Raw genomic sequence first — 21,771 nt, 5'->3', positions numbered from 1 at the left:
TTATTTTCAAGTTTAATTACACAAATGTAAACTATACTTGAACAACACTGGGCTATAAAAACACCAATTGCACAAATATAATTTCTTGGTAACAGGCTAGCTACATGGTTCATCAATTTGAGGTATTTTGCATGTTATAAATTTATCTAAGCATGCGACACACGCATGTTTATTTAAAAATAGATAAATCCTTTATTAAAAAAATCTTTCTGTTTTGTAAATACAACTTAAGAAACTTTAAAGATGGAAAAAATTGGCTTTCTTGCTTTACTTTTTACATAACGATTTATATCTTTGTGCATGGAAATCAAAATAAATTATATGTGAAATCTTTTAGCTCAAGTACACATCTTTCTATATTGTTCGCTAACTCTTATAGGTGTCTTGTCCACCGCTGTAGTATGTTAATGCATGACAATATACATTATGCTCTACTGTTAAAACCAAACATTGAGATCCATTTGGTCTTACGTAACTACTTGTAAGACGAAAAAAGAATGTTTAGTTGAAGCAATGTGTTATGTGAAAAATCAATTAAATGAGTTTCTAAAACATGTATTTAATGTGATGCTGGGGGCAGCAGCAAACATGATTTATTACGCTTTGGTTGTGGCTTTACAAATAGCATTTTTAATAATAAAGAAGTATTGCAAATTTGTAGAGCTGTGTATGAACTTCTTGGAATTTAACCATTTTTAGGAATTTACTTATTTGCATTTTTTATGATACAAACAGTGCAAATTTGTAGCAAGGCGTATGCACAACCCCTTTTAACAATTTACAAAACATAGGCGTTGTTTACAACTGAAAGTGAAATCCTTCATTATGTTGATGAATTGGAAGAAGTGGCGGATGGTTTAAACGAGATGACCGGATCCACCGCTCTTACTAAAACGGCTCGTGATACGCTCTCTACTGCTGTTGGTGGTGTGCGGCAAAGAGCCGAGAATTTACTCGAAGAAGCAAAAGATATACATCAGTCACTGCAGGTAAGGACTTTCTACATTCTTGCATTATCTGAATACTCCTTCAAAGTGATTATTTATTAGGGATATTATACCATGGTTTATTAATGAGTAGTTGGACTAAAATAAATTTGTACAGATATTATTTTTCAGAAGTTAAAACAATGATCAACTAGTATGTTAAACACAATGTGATATAATACTTATTATTAACATTTATTCGATGTTTTAATTTACCTTTTATTTGTTACTGCATTTAATGAGATAAATAAAAATATGTTATTATGTTTTTTATCACAGTTTCTATGTCAATTCCACTCTATGTGTTTGAGGTTCCTGAGGACCTAGAATTTAGAACAGATTTTTGGCCCATTAACCTAAAATTAAATAATCTTTTTACCCTTAAATAAAAAAAACTAAAAAAAACAAATTTCGATGACATTTTGCATCACTTTTATTACCCAGGTCGCTGCTGTAAACTGGGAAGGATTCGATCAAGAACTTGAACGAGTTACATCAAGAATGTCACGAGCGGAAAGCAGGTTGCAAACGTTTGATTGCTCCATGCCTAATTCACTGGATAAAGCAAGGAGAGTTCTTAATGATTTTCAGGTATATATATTGGTGACAAAGTATGTAACACAACATATGGGGTAGCTCGTAAGCAGGCTCAAGGTGTATTAAACAGAACAACCGTGTTATAACGACTGTAGTTGCGGCGCCACAGGAGGAAAAAATATTTACATTCATTCATAAAACCAAATTTACTTTTTCCAGCTTGTTGAGAGTGACATTTCCAACATTGAGAGTGGAGTCCAAGCCTTGCATGAAGTTTCGCAATCTCTTGCTGCAACTGAGAGTGTAGGGGGAAGGATGGCAGTTGGGAGGTCCATCACTAATGTAAAGCAGAGGTTAAATAGAATGCAAGCAAGATGTAAAGAACAACATCGGATATTGCTCAAAAATATGAAGGAATGGGAGTTGTATGATGAAACTATGTCAACTGCAGCTGAATCGCTTGACAAAGTAGTGGAAAAACTCCCTTACCAACAACTTGAGAAATGTTCCTCAAGCGAACTTGGTTCCCAAAGGTAAGTTACATATATTGCAGTCTTGTGTATAAGTCTGTGAACTTTAGATTTAACTTAAACTGCACAATATTTAGCTCTGTTTATTATTTTATCCCATTTATATATACATTTATGTGTTTTTCATATTTGAATCAAAATGAGTCTTTTGTAGAAAACTGTTTAGTTTACATTTTTTTAGTCATGTTATTTTAGATCGGATATGAAATTTTATAGTGTTGTTTTTTAATTTTTAGAAACTTCATTTAACATTCAAATTTCTAGATCTTTGCTTCATTCACTTCATGGTGAAATTGGTTCGGTTAAGCGCCGACTCAGCACTATTCACGATGCTACTCAAACCATAGCGGGAAAAATAAATGACTCGTCAAAAAGTGGAATTGAAAATGCTGCTCATAGAATTGAACAAAGATGCGATGAGTAAGTAACTCATTTTGATTAAAATGATTTAAAAATTAGATTGTTTTTTTTGTATAATACATTCGAAAACCAAGTGGGGTAAGACGAATATTGCAACATATGATATCCCATATTTCCGATGATTTTAACAATCAAAACACTCTTTCAGATTTGTGAGAATAGAGCTATGTAGCTCCGTAATTGTTTTACATTTACCAGCAAATAGGAAGAAAAAAGAGAATGAAAACATTTATTATCCTAACCTACTATATGTTGCTTAGTGTTATGTTAATAACCCATGCTGTTCCAGATTATCAGATAAAACAGAAAACAAACTCGCATCAGTGAAAGAAGAAATACGATCCCGAGAAACTTTAAATGCGGAGTTGAGAGACATGCTTGTATGGGTTGAAGAGATGAGAGAAAGTGCTGATCGGACATTAGATCTAACACCAGCACCTGCTCATGTTCAAGATAAGATTGACTCACTGAAACAGGTATTTGGGGTCAATTGCAAAAAAAGTATTGGAGCATCAGTTAAAAGGCGTAACTGTTAAGCCCAACACACAGTGAATAAATGTAACTTATTTATCCTCTCATTGCGGGACAACGACACTCATTATAACACAAGTGTTCTGTTCCATACACCTTGTACCAGCTTCGAGTGACCAAGTATGTAACTTTGTGGGTGAACTCACATTGAGTTGTTGGTTATAGTACATAGCAGTTTGTTTAAAAAATATATTCAATGTGAGTTCACCATATACTGGGTTTACAGACACACTTTTAAACTGATGCTCTTTCCCACACTTTTTATCCAGGCCATGTTTTAACAACTGTCATTTTACTGTTAATTTTCATATCTTCATTTTTTTAATAATACAATCTTCACTATTGTTTTCCAAGCGATAAATAAAAATATATACCATGCTTTGTGTTACACAATAGTAGTATTCGTTTCAGTTAACATATGTATTTGGAAAGATCAAAATAGTGTTTAAATGTATTTTATACTTATCATTTTCATTTACTGCGAATCAGAATTTCCCAAAATATCTGTTATTACAAATCTTTATTTGAAAATATGTTGCAGTTAAAAGAGCAACTGTCGAACAAGGAAGCTCATTTTAACACAATCTCTGAAGATCAAAGACAGAAGTATTTGCACAACTATGCCCTCCTACCTGTTGAACTATCATCCACCATTGCTAAAATAAGAATTGCTTTGGCAGCTTTACATGAAGAACTTAAGAATAAAGAAGCGGTAAAAATATTTAAACTATTTACGTATTTAGTGGTGCTGGTGCTGCCAGACAATAGAAAGAGCAAAGTAAAGGTGTAATTGGTGGTGTATATGTTATAAACAACCCCAGAGTGGAATTTGTTTCTCAAATTACTTATATAGTAGGGTGGGGGAAGATGGGACACCTTTAACACATAATTTCCGAATAGCCTGATCGTGTTTTAAAGAATTAACAACGGTCTGTGGAAGTCGTAAGGAAACGGTTTATAATTCATTAAATGTTCTTTGTTTACTACAAAATAGAAAGAGAAAACAAAATGAAAAGTTGTCCCATCTTTCCCCACCCTATATACCTCATTCAACTTTTCTTCTTTTTTTTCAGTTAGAGTTAAATTTGACATTTTTTGTGTGTGGTCTGTTTTAAATGAATACTTTTTTAAAATTTATACTTTTTATAATAATTTAATTAAACGCCTTACAATTAAGTTGAGGTACATTGACAATGATGCCAATCTTTAAGATTTCATCAAGTTGTTTTTTTATATTAGGAGCTTGAACAAGCGCGACATCTTCGTGAAGATTATCACGACGAGCTGATGAAAATATCGGAAAATTTGGTCAAAATTGAAATGAAACTTTCAGAGCATCCGTCGGATATGAATGTATCTGAGAAAAACCAAAGGGTAAGCCAAGATGATGTTTGAATGCTGTTTATACCTTATACAAGTATAAATTTTCCTTTTTTTATGGAAAAGGATAAATTCTCAAAAAAAAATATTTAAAAACCAAATCATTTAAAAAAGAAACTTTATTTAAAAAATCACAAAAGGTAAACTAAGATGATGTTTAAATGCTACATATAACAAAATGCTAGATCTAATGTTTATAAAGTTGGTCACTTTTCCTAACCAAATAACAGTCAGGGTCAAGTTCTTTGAAATGTGTAGTTTTGTAGAACTTGTACCTGATGGTTAAAACATCTTACAGTAAATTATTTTACAGTATCATGGGTGTCATACAATATTATCAAAAAAGTATTTTAAAATAATTACAAGCGCATGGTTGTATTTTCCAACTTTTCGTTACAACTTTCGGTTCCAACCTTCGGTTTCAACTTTTATTTTTGTGTTTTCAAGCTCTAACTTAGAGATAACTTAAAAACCAAAGAACTAGCTATAAAAAGTGTTAACACAACTTAAAATATTTTATATCCAGACGGTAAACAGTGAGCTCGATGAATGCCATGTGAGGCTCGTCAATCTTGATGCTGTGGCCCAAGAAATCGCTGATCAGACAAGTCATCTTGGCAGCAAAGCCTCACTGAATGCAGCAGTCAGTGCAGTAAATGATCATTATGTTAGAGTACAAGAGATGGCTGATGCACAAGTCCAACTAACCAACCAAGCATCTGTGTATATTGATGGTTTGGATGAAATGGCTGATTTCTTAAGTGAATGGGTGGGTAAGGCTAAGAATGCAATAGCTGGCCCTCTTTCTGTCGTCGATTCTAAAGATGCAAGACGACAACTGAGAGAAAACAAGGTGAAGGAAAACTGCCATGAACAGATCATATTCATCTATCTAAACTAATTTCTGTATGAACATTTTGATTGGTGTTTTAGCAGAAACCACCCAGCAATTATACATCAAAAGTCATAAGTTTAGTCATGCAATAATCAGTTTTAATTTAAACAAACCTAACAGAAAAAATTAAAGTCCAACGAATAGTATAATAAAAAGATATATATTTCTCCTCAACTTAGTCGTGCATCAGGGATTTTAAACCGGCCTTTTAATATTACTTCAGAATCTACGAGATCAATTGCGCCGGTTAAAGGATGAGATCCTCCGGAAACGGGAACGTCTTCCCGCAGCTCTTCCTCCCGCATCCACAGCAATCTTCCATCAGAAGATTGATAGGATGTTAGAAGATTGCTCTCTTGTGGAAGCAAAGATCCGATCTCGAGAGGAAGAACTCGCGAATGCTGTTTCCGTGGCAACAGAGATGGAGGAAGAAGTCGCCTCCATTGCTAAAGGTGTTTTTTTATGTGAGGATTATATATTGAGTGTGATTGGGATGATTAAAATAAAATTCATAATTAAATTAGTTTTAAATATTTTATTTTATAGCTATTGCAAACAAAGTTATGAACATTTTTTGTCATTTAAAAATCATCAAAAATATTGAAAAAAATCCTCTAAATTTATTCTTTTTTGGAGGATTCTTTTTGACTCTTCATAATCTCTCGCAGCTGTTGCTGATCTCCGCGCATCTTCTTCTGCTCCTGATGATAAGATCTCCATCCTGGATCAGATTGAGAAGAAGAGAAGAATATTAAGGAGACTTCAACTGTGGAGGGAAAAGTTGGAAGAAGTGAAGAATAATCATCCTTACCAACTCTCCCCATCACCTTCACCAAGGAAAAGATGTGAGTTGTGAGATAGGAGGATTATTGCATGTTAGGTCTTCTTTGTGAACACTAATTTAATAATTTTGTGCATTGTGTGAAAAATTTGCCATTTCTTAGATAGGAGGACTCTAGATAAGTTGATTATTAAGTCTTATTTGCGGATTCTATTTTTTAATAACACTAATTTAGTAGTGTAAAAAAATCCTTTTACGTAATTTTTTTATTAATTTCTAGGTAAGAGTATTGTTAAGTTTTTTGTCTTTGTGAGTTTTATGTTTTAAATACTCTGTTTAAATAAAACTAATATGGTGGTCTGTTTTTTGATAAATATGTTGGTTAGGTAATATTTTAATAAATAGAAAAAATTCTATAAATAAAAGCTAAGCTTCCTGAATACTAGTTTTTAAATTTTAATTTCCCTTTAAACAGACGAGGCAGAGGATAAACCTTATGACGTGAATGTTGACGTTCCAAAACTTGCCCTCCATACACTAAGAGAACCTGTGCATGCCGTGAAGGTGGCTGATGATTTGGATTCACAGATAGATGACGTGGAAATGGAGGTCACGGCTCAGTTGTTGGAGTTGGAGGCGTTGGCTCGTGATCATGACGCATATGAAGATGAAATAAGTCATCTGGATGCTCAGCTTAAGGAAGCAAAGAGAAAATTGGACGATCTTACATCAGCAAGAAAACCAGGTAAGTACATTGAAAACTTAAGGGTGTTTGTTGTTGAAAGTCTTTACAACTTTTAGAAATAATATATGCAACATAGATATAATATAAAACACACAATTCTTATAACTCTGACAGTCCAATATTTATCAAATAAACTTTGGCGTGTTTACTTTTAAATGAAAAGGCTTTATTTTAACAAATAAACGAAAACATGAAACATGAAAACTTTTTATTGGACAATTTAAAGTTTGCTGTCAGAAAAAACATGAAAAGGCTTTATTGAAAATTCTTTAACAGTTTTTCCCACCTTTCCCTACATACAAAGTTAAACCGAGTTAAAATAATCTTCATCTTCCAGGATCCTCCAGAACCTCCACTCCTCGGGATGCGCGGGAACAACTTGATCAATACAGGAAGTTAACGGACGATGTTGAAAAGTATGAACGCCAAATCGAAGAATTACGAAAACGAGCTCAAGGTATTACTGTTGCAACTTTGTTTTTGAACTGTTTATATCAAATTTTGTGGATATAAAGTATTATATGATTATATCAGATGAAAATCAAGTCTATTGAATTGTATTCTGTGAGATATAGTTTGAATAAAAAAGGCATCATCAGTTTCTTTCAGTTTTTTATTCGGGTGAAGATAAATTTTGTAAGAGGATAATTGTATTAGTTGTAGAATACATGTGTGGTAACTAAAACAGAACATCTTTGTCATAATGACTGTCATTGCAACGAGAATAAAGAGTTACATTCATTTATTCAAACATTAATACTTGCAATGCTTCTCAGAAGACCAAGAGCAGAAATACGATGACAATGATGATGATTCTGTTGACGGAGGATGGAGACAACAATCTCCACGATCAGCGAGAAGCATTCCATTATCCGACACCCCAAGAGCTGAATCCCCTCAAACTATTCATGAAAACATAACACCCAATATTGCAAACCGCCTCCGAGATTCCTCGAGTGACTTTGATTCCAAGATGTTGGCTGCAACGGCTGACGTACCAATTTCCCCGAAGCGAGACGGATCAGCGTACCGCCATTACGTATCACCAGGGTCGTCATCTACTCGTCTCCAGCTTGTAGATCTACTGGATGATCAGTTGAACCGAGAGTCGCAAGGTTCAAGTCCCTGCTACTCCCCTCAGGCTCTTACTTCAAGCAAATCAAGTTGGTTATCAATTACACTTATTTTCTATCAATAAATTAAATTTTGTTTATTAATTACACAAATTCAACTACAAGTTTTCTAATGATAATAAAATTCTAATCATAAATAACAGCTCTTCTGGCATTCAACTCAGTACCAATTTATCATAAACCTTATTGTACATTTAGATAGTTAATCGTAACATTTTGTTAGTTTTGACCAATTGTATCAAACATGACAGTATTGTTGGTCTATTACACACACTATAACTTGTCACTACACTGCAGACATATCAACCTGCAGCACCAACTCCTTATTATCCCCAAGACTTGCAGAGATAGGGTTGGTCAAGTCATCACCTGAACCTTCACCTCATGTTATGCCTGTATTGGATGAAGATACCAGAGGTTGGTGTTTTTAATTTGTTTGGAACATTTTAAACTTGATCGTTTTGCTTACAATTTGTTTGGAACATTTCCTCTGTTGTGGTTGATGCAGAATTGGCACAGTGGTTCGTGGCTTGCCTGTAGCATAGAAGTAATGGGTTTTAGGCTCGTCATTGTTACTATTGTGGGGATATGTTTCCTTAGACAAGACACAAAATTTAAAAATATAATTACCACTAAGTTACATATGGTAATTCCTAAGGAGGCACGAGGTGAATAAAACAGAACACCTGTGCTAAAAGAACTGTTTTTGCCAGTCAACGTAAGGTTAAATAAGTTACATACGTGATAACTCGTTAGTGGTCACGAGGTGTATAAAACAGAACACCTGTGTTGAAACAACTGTCGTTGCCCCACCACTTGAAGATAAATATGTTTTATTTAATCATTCAGAATTCATTACTCCACAACCAGTAGCATCAAGCACACCATACCTACCAAGGCGAAGCAAAAGCTCATCAAAATCACCTGAAGAAAAAGTGGCCAAACTTGACCAGTCATGGAGCAAGTTAAAGGATGAGGTAAACTTATTACATTTAATATTTTCAGAATCTGGCATCGTCAGTCTCTTATTTAAATCAAATCTTTTCTTGTTTATTATATTTCCATCAAGTATATCATAGGTCTGAAAGCAATCTTCTGGCATTAAGATCACACAGACAACACAAACCATCGTTAGGAGATATATCTTTTAGACTTATAATACTTTCTCTTGTTTTTAACTCGTAATGCAGTACTAGAGCCTGATAAACTTTTTATAGGTAATTTTAATTAATGTTCAGTTATTTTTCGTTATTTTGAACCTTGGTGAACTGAAAACAAACTAAAAACTGTTTTAAACTGTTTTCAAAAAGTCTAGAAAAAATACTGCTCCTTAAAACCACTGTTCATGGGCAGTAAAGCAATTCTGTAACTACCTTTCTTTAAACTGCTTCCTTTCTTATTAAAACATAACATTAATTTCAGTTGGGGGAACAAGCACAGTCCCTCTTATCAACCTTGAAAGACCATGATGATCTTCAAAGTGAAATACAAGCAGCAACATCTAAACTAGATGCTTTCCAAGACCGACTCGACGACTCTGATCATGTGACAAGCTTACAAACAATGCTGGCCAACACACAGGTTACATTGATAAAAACTGTACATCATTCTGTTTTAGAACCCATAAAGGGGTATTCAACAAAAAAAAATTGTGTATAGATAGAGATTCTCAAATGTAATTTAAAGTAACCACCAAAGTTTAAAAAATTGCCACAGCTTATACATTATATATTAACAATACTTCATATTATAAAATATGTAAGTGTGCAATTCAGTAATAATATGCATTAAGAAAATGTTATTAAAATTAAAAAGAATCTAAAACCTTTTAGACTCTTTTAGAGCATTTTATATTTATAAAACTAAACCCCAACTTTTCTCAGGAGCTGCTTGACGATATCAACTTGTTTATCCCTAAACTTGAGAATATTGAAAGAAGAGTCAGATTCCTGGCAAAAGATGACACAGGAAGAGAAGCTTTCAATGCTACTGTGTCTGTTCTATATGATAGATGGGATACTGTGAGAATGCAAACTACTTCAAAGCAAAACGCTGTAGAGGTATGGTATTGTTTAGCTCGCCCACCCCTTACCTAAAGGTTAGGGGTTCAAGGCTTGCCGTGGAAACTTATAAGCGGCACAAGGTGTATGAAACATAACACCCGTGTTACAACGACAGTTGTGCTTCGCCACACGGGAATACAGCAAGTTCCATTCATTTATTTGACTGCAGTTCAAGATGATTGTTTCAATATTAGCATTTTCTATTCAACTGTTTTGTTTGGTTTGCATACAAGTTTAACTTAAAACATAGGTGTTTATGTTTGTTTATATATTATCATAACTTTTTTCATAATTTTGTATAAAATGAAACTATATGCAAAGTGAATTGTACTGAAACAATGATATGTTGTGCTTCAGTTTGTGATTATTAACTTTTTTGAAGAAGAAGAATAATTTCATTTTATACAGTTTGGTTTAAAACTAGAATTGTACATTGAACAAAAATGACCACAGAGGAATACGAACCCTCAATCTCCTGATTCGCAGTCAGAGGCCTTATTATTGATCACTAACTTATTGCAAAGGTTTTACTGTTACTGTATTTTTATGAAAACTGAAATTTTGTAAAATGTTTTTAGATTAAGATATTAGAAGAAGAGCAGTATAAACGTATGGTACAAGCTTATAAAGCTGAGCTACAGCAAGTCACTGAATGGATGGAAGAAGCAAAACATCAGCATGATAAAACACCTTCATTATCAGACACAAGTGTGACACGGCCTTCTTCAGCTGGAAGTTCATCTGTAGCTTCAAGCAACATGACCACATTGCATTTGCAACTTAAGAAATGTAGAAACACAGTTGTTGATATCGAAAGGAAATTGAAGCTGTTATCAGAACTCAGCGGTAAGTTTGGTAACTTGAATTAGTTTAGAACTTTATTCTGAAGTTTAGGTTATAATTTGACTTCTGTTATACATCGGCGAAGTTCTTCACCGTGGCACACCATAATACCTACGGTTTAGACCAGAGTTGGCCCTTTCTCCCAACGTATAATGTGAACACTTTACGAATCTGTTAACTAAAATTATTTTTCCAACATTTTTGGTAATTTAAAAGAAATGTTGATTTTGAAATCCTCTGTAGACAATTTTTCTCGAGTGCACAGCAGGATTAATAGTTGTCGAACGTCCAAGGTATTCGGTATGTGCTAAGCTTAACTAGGATGTAGATACGACATCTTTAGAGAGATTACTTAAGTAGATACGCGAAACTAACACTACGAACAAAATAACAACAACTAGGCAAGTCGGTTCGACGTCGAACATTGTCTATGACATCACAATCATCGAACGATGACTCAGCTCGTTCATCTTCCACTGTGACATCATCAAACGTAGCTAACTCGCTTCATTCATTGGATATCATGGCATCTCGTATTAGAAGGCCTTCAACAGCATCTGGTCTGCCTTGTTTGAAGGAGTTACTTTGTGGTGAATAACCAACTAACATCATTCAGTGTAGACTTGTAGTGGTAGATGCAGTTTAAGTTTCTGGGTTTGTAAGATCAAGTCACTTGCGTTTGTTCCATCATCATCACTTCATCATGTCATCAATTATCAGCACTTCACACTTTCTTGAAATATTACAGAACTTATTCACATATACATCAGTTCATTGTGTGCAACAGTTAATTAACTTCAACCACAAAAATATTTAATTGTTTCTTAAATTGTGTGTTTGAAATTATTGTGTTTGCTGTGATGGTTTATTTCATTTGTTATGTGTTGGCTGAGGTTTTCTGATGTCTTTACCTAACCTTTAAGTTTTGCATCCTTGTGTTTTATTTTATTTTGCATTTTGCACCATCATCTCTTAATTTGTTATCACACCAACAACTGATAAACTATTGAACTTTAAATTAAAATATTTATTGTTATGATGATATCTTCACAGAGCGGAGTTCAATGCTCACCATCCCAGATGAGGACGGACAAGAACTCCTCCAGAAACTTGATGAAGTGAAAGGAGATCTGATGCAGCTGCAGAAGATGACAAAGAACCGAGAGAAAAACTTGCAGGTGCGATTTCACCTTGAGTATAGGCAGAACTTATTTTTTGATCAGGCAGACCACAAAAAGCAGATTATTTAATTCAATATTTAATGACATGTAGTTTAATTCTGCCAAGTGACTTTAAGAAGGCAGATTTCATTTGTATCATCGGTCATAGACCTAGTAAAATGTTTTATATGTGTGTTCTTGGACAAAACACTTAAACGCATACCTTGATGATGTTTCACCGCATAGCAGACAAAAGGCTGGTCCTTTAAGATCACACAAACAAGTGCTCAAAGATCTATTTAATATCTCTAAAGACTTTGTTGATATTACATTATATTCATCTGTTTTTTTATCTTCGTCCGTTCTAATTTATCTATCTAATAATCAATGGAGTTTTGGAGTTTCTGAAACAATAATTCTTTTACAATCTTTGTAGCATGCACTAGATACAAAGGATAAATCAGAAGAAGAAACTCCACAGAATATTGATAACTGGCTGGACTCAGTACAGGTTGGATTATCACTTAATCATAAAGGCATTGGTGTCCTTGTGCAATACACTGTTGGCTGTGAAAAATAAAACAACTTCAGTTACACACAAAGTTACATTCTTGGTAACTTGTAAACAGGCATAAGGAGTATGAAACAGAACACCTGTGTTATAACTACTGTCGTTATTCTGCCAGGAAGTGTTTGAAACCAGATGCCTTCACCCTCTCACATTCAAAGTTAACTTTCGTACAACATTAAATAAATGAACATCAATCTTTATGCATAAAGTTTTCCTATGTTCATCTCAGAGAGTGAAAATAAAACACCATATTATTTACAAGATATACTGCATGAGTTTCCATTCACATCAATATACATTAAGTACTAATATTTTTATCTCAGAGTGAAATTGAAACCCCAACTGCCCTTCAAAGAAGGTTATCATCTGATCTACAAATGCATCAAGAAGACTTGGAAGATGTTGCAAGAGCTGGAGGAAGAAGCAGATCTGTTTCTCAAGATTCCTTCCGATCACGTAAGTTTTATTGATTCAGATTCAATTAGGTTGAACGCAGAGCCCTCTTCACACTTTAGTAGGAAATTAAAGTGTTAACTCTGCTCTATATTGGTGCTTCCAGTTTTTCACTTATTATCATTACTTCTAAAAAAATAATAACTTAACAGAAAAACGTCCAAGTCTAACTAATTTTGTTCAGATAAAAATTTACTCAGTATTCAGTATGGCAGTAGTAAAATGGTTTAGAAAACCACTACTGTTTATTATGAAGCATAATCCGTATATTTATCATATTCATTCAGATATCACATTATTAAATTTAACAGCGAGCAGTCTCTCTACTGTGGATGAGGTAGACAGTGATTTAAAATGGAGGAAATTACGAGAAAATTTGGAACGAAAGATGAAAGATTCTGAAGAACTGTCACATCTTAGTTTGATACAGAAAACATACATGACGTTAGGATTTGCGCAAGATTTAGGAGAAAATACAAGTGTTCATCAAATCATGGTAAATATTTTAATATTTAGGACTTAGTTATAAGAAATATTTAAAAAATCACGATTTAGTGTTTTTATCCAAGTGTAATGTTTTAAATCATTTATTAATGAACATTTTATCATCTTGTGGCCGCAACAACAGTCGTTATTCCTGATTGTCAGTTACTGCTTAACTTTGTGGGTACTTTATTTAGTTTATTAACATACTAATATTGCTTCAGGATAATCTGAGGGAACTAAAGATAAAATGGAACACCATGGAAGGTGGTTCAGCTTGTAGAGTTATCGACCAGCAATCACAAGACCAATTCAAGGTTTGTTTTAAATTATGTATACCTAAAAACTTTCCAAAATTTTCTTTTTTTAAGTTTGTTTTCCAATTTTCCAATTTAAAGTTTGTTTCAAATTACTCTCTAGCATTTTTTTTCTCTTTTACTAACGAAACAAGTTAAAATTTTTTTGAAAGACATTCTTATCTTTCATTCATATTTTTTCAATTTTGCAGTTATTATATAGAACTTTTCCCAATTTATTCATTTAATCTTCAAAGTTTTTATTATCTGTTGCATGTCTATTCTGTATAAGTTTCACTTATTTTAATGTAAGCAAACTAATGGGTTTTTTACCACATTCCAACAAGCAAATTTTTTTTACAACAAATGTTTTTTTCAGATTTTATCTGATTGGCTGAGTTTTGTGGAGTTTAATATTCTGCTTCCTGATTGGTCAAAGGAAGTTGATGCTCAAATTTTGAATCAAGCAGATGATGTAAAAAAATGTTTGGAAGAGCTAAAGAAAGTTTGCAAAGTGGTAAGAAATGTTCATTACTGTTAGAAGTCAGATTACCATAAATGGTACAAGTATTTTTAATGAATACATTGACATAAATTTTCAAGTGATTAACTTGGTTTAACATTTTAAAACATCCTTACTTTGCTCACATCCGAAAGAGAGAAGGCAGGAGGATAGGGATCTTTTAAATACTTAAAAAATATGCATTCATTCATTAAAAAAGTTCATTTATTTAAAAAAAAATTATTAGTTTTAAAAAATATTTGTAATAAGAATAATACCAGCTTCAATAATATCTGCTTTGTAGCTTACTGGATCCAATGTACTGGTTGACAATAAAAGTGACGTCCATAGAAGCTTGTGTTCACTGACCAACCGAATCAGATCTGTGAAGAAACAAGTTGATGAATATAAAGTTGAAACTCAACGACGGAAAGATGATTGGAGAAACATACAGGTTCGTATTGTGGGAATGATGGTTGGCTTATAATGAAGATGTCTTGTTCTATATGCCCTGAGTTACCGTACATGTAACTTTGTGGGTGGTTGTTTTTCGTTTAAACAAACTATTCGTTACCACTGGGTTGGAGCAATAACCATTCTGTATTTTTTCTAAGGACACGTATGTCCACAATAGTAGCAACAGTAAGCATTGAACTCTGCATCTTTTGGTTTCAATAAAGCCCCTCTACCACTGATTCACAGCTCTGAACCACATAAACTGTATATATGTTAGCAGTTAAAGTTTTACAATACTTTATATCAGGTTGAATTAAAAGTGGGAATTTCAAAATTAACATCAATTGAAAAGTCGGTTGATGAACTACCAGCAAGTGAAAAAAGAATGGAAACCTTGGCCAAATATAAAGATGAAATTAATAAGTTAAACTTGGAAAGATTAACCTCCCAAGCCAACCAGGTGAAATATTTGTTAGCAAGAGTTGGTTTTTGCAGCAATTTGAAAAGCTAAATTAATGAGTTAATGTAACTATCTGCCTGTAGCAGGGTAACGACAATGGGTATAACACAGGTGTTCTGTTTTAAACACTTTGTGCCCGCTTACAAGCACATCCTGCCATTAATATCAACTAAATAATAATTAAACATAATTTCAGTTTGCAAATGGTGGCTTCCCTCAGCACACTTGTGACTCCCAACAACTTGATGAAATGTGGAGAAACTTGTTGAGAAAAATCCAACGTCTGATATGTGAATGTGAATCACAGCATAGAATGCACATTTTCACTGCTAAGGTGTTTATTATTATGCTAAAAATATGCTTATTTTCTTTTAAAAAAACAATAATAAAATGTATAACAAACCAGTTAAGGTTTTACTAACTGGAATTTTCCGGAAAAGCAAAATTATTAGATAAAAAAATAGTTTACCCAAAGGATTAACCTGTAACCAATATATGACTAGTCTATTATGTCATAAAATATTAAAAACTTATACTCTGAATCATGTAATAGTTTTTTATATAACAATCAAAATCTGTATTCAGATTGTTCAAGACTTTGAAGATGTTTTAGAAACTTTGTCGTTGAAAAATGACACAGAATGTCAATCAAGTAATGACCTTGATGATTTAAAAGGCAAACTAACTTCATGCAAGGTTGGCTGTTTTGTATGCTATTGCTGTAAATAGTTACTGATTTAATTGTTATTATTACACTACTATAATTTTTCGTTGGTATGCTTCTTTAATAACAGATTTAATAACAAATTGTTTCCGTAAGATAACATTTTTAGTTTTCCAAAGTATGACATGTATAATTATCCAGTGATTTATTGTAAAATACAAATTGGTTTAAAGCTACCATGTAAAACTGCAAAACTGCGATGCAAAAGTAAAACTATGATTGTTTTTGTAGAATCTATTGCAAGCAGCATCACAGCAGCGGCAGATCGCTCAAGAAAGTTTAAAACATTTTCCCCATCTATTTGCTAAAGATGACACGTTGAAACTGCAAAACTTAATGGAGAGACATGAGGATGTTGAAAAATCGATGAAACAGAATCTTGGTGTAATTGATTCTCAAATAACGGTAGGTTTAGTAAAGATAAACTTGGAAATAATTCACAAATTCCTGGCTGTGTAATATTAATAATATAGAAATAACTTTATTTGTATCTTCAATTACAATAGTGACAGTTAAAAAATATTTAATACTAAAAGACTGGATTTAGCAACAAAACAACAGTTGTTGAAACAATTCAATAAATAATAAGTTTTATATGTGCATATGCTGTTGCTGCCTGGCAAAATAACAGAAGTATTTTATGTAGGAATTGGAGAACCTTGAATGTGAAGTGAACCTCATTATATCAGATGTGGATGATGTAGAGACATCCTTCCTTGAATTGGAAGATCAAAAACTTGATGCAGATGATGTGAAAATGATTAAATTGCTCCAAGGATTCAGTGCAAGATTAGCTGAAGATCGTGAAGGTGATTAATTTACTTATTTTAGATTTTATCTGCTGATAAATACTGAGCTTTACATTTCCCCGCCACACAAAGATAAATTTATTCATTTAGCTTTGCAATTGCAAGAAATTACTGCAAACACAATCACCAATTCTTGCTTACAAATGTTACCTCAAGTAAAATCTATCTATTAAGATTATTTTCTTCTTGTTTGTTTAAATAAAACCTTTCATGTGAATAAATTCTGCTAATCTTATTCAACAGCATTGCAAGAGGCGTGCAAACAGAACAAAAATGAAAGTGGGAAACCTTTAAGTTTGGAATTGGAATCCAGAATAAATGAAAGTTCTGGAAAATGCCTCATAGTTTCAACTAAAGTCAATTCTGAGATTCAACGGCTTAAACGTTTGCAACAAAGTTTGGAAAAGTTTGAACCTTTGTTTGAACAATTATCAACTTGGATGGAAAAATCTTTCTCCAGACTTTCTGAGATGTTTAATTTCCTGGAGAGAATAGGATGGAAAATAAGGTGAGGTGTTTGCAATATAATATATATTAAACACTCTGTTTGATACGTTACAACAATTAATTCTTAACTTAATGTAGTGTAAAAAAATATGAGAAACGTAACTTGTTTTATCCTCACATCGAGAAAAGGACAGTCATTATAACATGAGTGTTCTGTTTCATACACCTCGTGCAATTCAATGTTTCAAATGTTTTATTGTAGCCGTGATAATATTAACATAATGTTATAATTTCTAAGACCCAATATTTAAAATAAAAATTAAAATTCTTAAACATTTTACTCTAGCCTTGATAAGATGACCTCTTTTAACTTGGAGTTCCATCGTGCGTGCATGACCAAGAATGTTGTTGTAAAACTTGCTGAAGAATTGAATGGAACCTTGAAACCTTCCAGTGTGGAATGTTTCAACCGTAGGGTAAAAAAGTTAAAAGAAAATTGGGTTTCTTTGGAGGCTGAAAGAGATGAAGTTTACAGAAAAGTAATAAAAGTAAGTTTGGTATATGTGTATAACAGTATGGTAGAAGTGTAATTGATAACAAATGTGCAAACATCTTTGTTGTTGTAATGCATGTATAAAATGCAAAATTCAAGTTTTCTGTTTAGTCTCAGTAGAAACATGACAGCCTATATGTAAGATAATACTTCTTTTTTAAACGTTTTCAAATGAACTAAAACCATCTTTGGTGTTTAGTAAAGTTTTAAAGAACAAGTTGTATTAATAACAGACTAACAACGCTTTAATTAATGATCACACAATTTATACTTCTATATTTATACTATAATGATCAGATGCCTTACAGTTCTATATTATAAACTTGCTCGACTTGATTTTGGCCGGTAATGTATTCCCTAGCACCAGATCCTGACTGCATATATACTGTGTTGTAAATTGCAGAAACAGAAGAAAGATTTATCTACTCCTGATTTGGCAACACTTATGTCTGAATGGATTTTTATGGTCAACACTGCTCTTGATCGTGAGAAATTAGCAGGATATGATGTGATTGGAACTGAAGCAATCAAAAATCAACTTGTTATTTATAAGGTATGGCCTTATTACTGTTGGTAATAATTTGTACATTTAATCATTACATACAAAATATATCAATCTTATATTTAGGTAAATAATTTATATTTATGTAAATTTAAGGAACTATATTTTTATTAAAAATACTGTATTAAGAAAAACAGTTGCTTGTTTTAGTAAAAAAGTTGCTTGTTTTACTAAAAAAAGTTGCTTGTTTTGGTAAAAAGGTTGCTTGTTTTACTAAAAAAAGTTGCTTGTTTTGGTAAAAAAAGTTGCTTGTTTTACTAACAAAAGTTGCTTGTTTTAGTAAAAAAAAACAAGCAAGTATCATACTTTACCAAAAAGGGTTTTTATTTATATGTTATGCTATACCTGGTAGCCACAACAGCACAATATATTAATGTTTCCAGAGCTACCAAGCTGAAATTGCATTCCGGCAAGAAACTGTACAGTTCTTACAAAATCATGAAACATCTGAAGTTAAATTTGAAGTTGAAACCATTGTTCGACAGTTTGCATTGCTGATAATTCGGGTGAGTCATAAATAATGTTGCTTTCAATCTAAAGTATTCACCATTTGTTAATTAAATTTGTTGCACCATATTTAAAAATATGATAACTGTAAACTTTCGTATTGCAGAAATAGTTTAGAATATTGTTCGTACCTTGGTATTAATAACAAAAAAAATCTCTTAAAAACAAATTCAAAAACAAAAAGACAAAATTCCGCGACAAAAAAACTATTGTTTGAATATACACTTACATGTGGTTGCTACACCTATTGGAACTTATAACATTAACCTGATATTTACCACCAACAACTGTGTAATGAAAAATCATCACTTATGTATAATACCTATACCTAGCTGAATGAAACTGTCACACAAGCTGAATCTGAATATGAGAAATGGGAAGCTCATGAAAATGAGATATCTGCACTGCAATCCTGGATGGATGAACATTTACAAGTATGTAGCGTTGGAGATATACAAACATGAATGTATGAGAAATAATTATGATATATTTAGAGCGTTAAAAAGATCCAACGAAATAATCAACCGCAAAGTTACGTATGTGGTAACTTGTAAACAGGTTTATAAAACAGAACATCAGTGTTATAATGACAGGTGTTGTCCAGTGACGCAAGAATAAATAAGTTACATACGTGGTAACTTGTAAGCTGGTACGATGTGTATGAAACAGAACACCCCTGTTATAACGGCTGTTGTTGCCCTGCCATGCGAGGGTAATTAAATTACATGCATTCAATTTTTAAGAATACATTAGGAAATATCAATGATAATTTCCAGATGCAGAATGATGAAATAGCAATCAAACTTGGCTCACCACTTGAAACTAGGGCCAAGCTGTCGGAAAAGTTTAAATTCGAGGCAAAATTAAAATCAAAGTACCATCAGATTGTGAAACTGGAAAAGAATTACAAAAATTTGGTGTTTGATAAAAACGCTGATTTCAAACGTGCATCACCAGTTCCAGGGCTTGGGAGTTCAAGTCTTGGTGAGTTGCACCAAACATGGACCATTCTGGAACATTCCCTTGTTTGTTTGAAGAAGGAACTGAATAAATCGCTCGACTTATGGAACAGGTTCGTTAAGATTGTTGAATGGCCTTGGATATTTGACTAAATTTAAAATATGTATGTTTCACCCATTTGTATGTATTTGCATTTAACCAGATTGAAATTTTTGTTTATTCAACCAATTTTATGTATGTATATTTAATAAGCTTAGACTTGTATACATAACCCGCTTTTATCTTATCGTATTCAATCAATCTTTATATATTTCTAATGTATATCCAACCAATTTTTAAGTTGCATATACTTATGTATGTAAATTCAACTATTTTTATGCAGATATCAATCTGCTGAAAGTATCGCTTTCAACTATATAAAGATTGCTGAGTCAGCATTAATGGATGATGAGTCGATGTTTTCCGAAATGGACCGAAAGATTGCAAAACTGGAAGGTGGTTTAAATACTTTGTCTTTATACCCAACATTATAATATAATACAGTATTTCTGGTAATATGAATAGCACTATAATATATTATTCTGTTACTTCTGCTACCATTGACACCAGTAGCACATAATTGTAATGTTTCAAAAACCCCACAAAGCTTAGGTTATATACTCATAAAATAAAACATGGAAAACATATATATAAAAAACAATGGGGACAAAGTTAAGTAGTTTAAAGGGGACACAAACATACAACTTAAAGGGGACAACATATATACAGCTTTTTATAGGGGACAACAAAATGGTTTTAGAAGTAATGAGAGATTAACAAGGCATATTGTAAAAAACCTTAGCGTCTCATTTGGTATAACAACAATACCAGATTAGCTGTTAAAAAAATATTTAATATAATACACTACTTTTTGTATAATATAATACAGTCAATATAAGTAACATTATAAATTAATGCAGTATTTTTGTTAATAACGTATTAATATAATATAGTATTTATTTTTCTATATAATCAACACAGGAATATATTATTTCACTTTGCAGCCACACAACAAAACCTCCAAGGTCAAAATCTTCAGATTCAACTTCTTGCAGTAGAAGCTGATTGCATCATCACACGTTGCCATGACAACACAGCAGCTGCAACTAAACAACGACTTGCTGCACTTGAATCAAGGTAACAAACATTACTCAATGTTATTAAATTGTTATGGTGGTCTCAGGCTCTATTTTTACAGTTTAATATAAATTAAGCAAACTAGTAACCAAATAGTTGGAGAAAATAAATGAGGATAGATATATACATTAAATGATTCTATTCTATGGATGATTCTACAGAGAGACCTTAGATCTATGGCCAAGTTCGTCCTTTACCCAAACACTAAGGCTGCCACAATCTATTAGTGACCACTGGGTTGGAGCAATGTCAGTTAAGTGTCTTGCTCAAGGACACACACTTTATTCTCTTTTGGTTACGATACAAGCACCTAACTACTAAACCCCAACACTAGTTTCATTACATCTTCCATTCATTACTTTGCATATCCAGGTGGAATGATGTAACACCCAGGTTGTCATCACGAATAACTCAACACAAAACAACCCAACAGACTATGAATAAATTTAATGAAGAATTTGCTTTTACTGAGGCAAGAATAGAATCAATCAAAGCAACTTGTGAAGAGATTGGATCAATGAAAACAATTATCAATGATCCAAATGCAACTCTTATAAAAGCAGAGGTGAGCTTTAAGAACTTTACACTAAGTCTTTCATTAGTATAACTAAGCTTAGTAAAAAAAACTCATTATTCTAATAAATAAATGAATGAGTGTAACTTACTTTATCCCCGCGTGGCCGGAAAACGACACGGGTTTAACACCTCGTGCCAGCTTACGAGTTACCATGTATGTTACTTTGTGGGTGAAATAGAATAAATATTGTGTTACTTTTGCATATATAGTACGACATGCAATGTAATATCT

The 21,771-nt window shown here is 32.7% G+C and overlaps 1 protein-coding gene across 10 annotated transcripts in view; it reads left to right on the top strand.

Annotated features, from left to right (window-relative positions):
• LOC149737456 (nesprin-1-like) overlaps positions 1–21,771 on the top strand; it is a 151,789-nt gene that overhangs the window by 105,853 nt on the left and 24,165 nt on the right. For 5 of the 10 annotated variants that reach the window (XM_089875520.1, XM_089875518.1, XM_089875515.1 and 2 more), the window contains 41 exons: positions 96–122; positions 792–989; positions 1,431–1,577; positions 1,743–2,056; positions 2,318–2,473; positions 2,763–2,949; positions 3,546–3,716; positions 4,244–4,378; positions 4,911–5,237; positions 5,503–5,731; positions 5,948–6,124; positions 6,536–6,805; positions 7,143–7,262; positions 7,582–7,968; positions 8,236–8,355; positions 8,788–8,915; positions 9,361–9,519; positions 9,822–9,998; positions 10,580–10,847; positions 11,246–11,434; positions 11,898–12,022; positions 12,441–12,515; positions 12,899–13,031; positions 13,340–13,524; positions 13,736–13,828; positions 14,187–14,324; positions 14,614–14,763; positions 15,073–15,225; positions 15,422–15,559; positions 15,811–15,921; positions 16,181–16,354; positions 16,596–16,758; positions 17,002–17,266; positions 17,552–17,753; positions 18,162–18,311; positions 18,704–18,826; positions 19,160–19,261; positions 19,604–19,899; positions 20,170–20,282; positions 20,831–20,963; positions 21,336–21,528. In XM_089875520.1, the coding sequence (XP_089731646.1) occupies positions 96–122; positions 792–989; positions 1,431–1,577; positions 1,743–2,056; positions 2,318–2,473; positions 2,763–2,949; positions 3,546–3,716; positions 4,244–4,378; positions 4,911–5,237; positions 5,503–5,731; positions 5,948–6,124; positions 6,536–6,805; positions 7,143–7,262; positions 7,582–7,968; positions 8,236–8,355; positions 8,788–8,915; positions 9,361–9,519; positions 9,822–9,998; positions 10,580–10,847; positions 11,246–11,434; positions 11,898–12,022; positions 12,441–12,515; positions 12,899–13,031; positions 13,340–13,524; positions 13,736–13,828; positions 14,187–14,324; positions 14,614–14,763; positions 15,073–15,225; positions 15,422–15,559; positions 15,811–15,921; positions 16,181–16,354; positions 16,596–16,758; positions 17,002–17,266; positions 17,552–17,753; positions 18,162–18,311; positions 18,704–18,826; positions 19,160–19,261; positions 19,604–19,899; positions 20,170–20,282; positions 20,831–20,963; positions 21,336–21,528 (7,101 nt within the window). Of the gene's footprint in view, positions 1–95; positions 123–791; positions 990–1,430; positions 1,578–1,742; positions 2,057–2,317; positions 2,474–2,762; positions 2,950–3,545; positions 3,717–4,243; positions 4,379–4,910; positions 5,238–5,502; positions 5,732–5,947; positions 6,125–6,535; positions 6,806–7,142; positions 7,263–7,581; positions 7,969–8,235; positions 8,356–8,787; positions 8,916–9,360; positions 9,520–9,821; positions 9,999–10,579; positions 10,848–11,087; positions 11,145–11,245; positions 11,435–11,897; positions 12,023–12,440; positions 12,516–12,898; positions 13,032–13,339; positions 13,525–13,735; positions 13,829–14,186; positions 14,325–14,613; positions 14,764–15,072; positions 15,226–15,421; positions 15,560–15,810; positions 15,922–16,180; positions 16,355–16,595; positions 16,759–17,001; positions 17,267–17,551; positions 17,754–18,161; positions 18,312–18,703; positions 18,827–19,159; positions 19,262–19,603; positions 19,900–20,169; positions 20,283–20,830; positions 20,964–21,335; positions 21,529–21,771 lie in introns of all 10 variants that reach the window. The other 5 variants (XM_089875517.1, XM_089875521.1, XM_089875522.1 and 2 more) reach the window with 5 other exon arrangements.

Source organism: Ciona robusta, chromosome 3 (genome assembly GCF_009617815.1).
Source record: "Ciona robusta chromosome 3, ASM961781v2".
NCBI lineage: Eukaryota > Metazoa > Chordata > Ascidiacea > Phlebobranchia > Cionidae > Ciona > Ciona robusta.
Note: the sequence above shows the minus strand (reverse complement) of the source record. Positions and strands in the feature narration are given on the sequence as shown.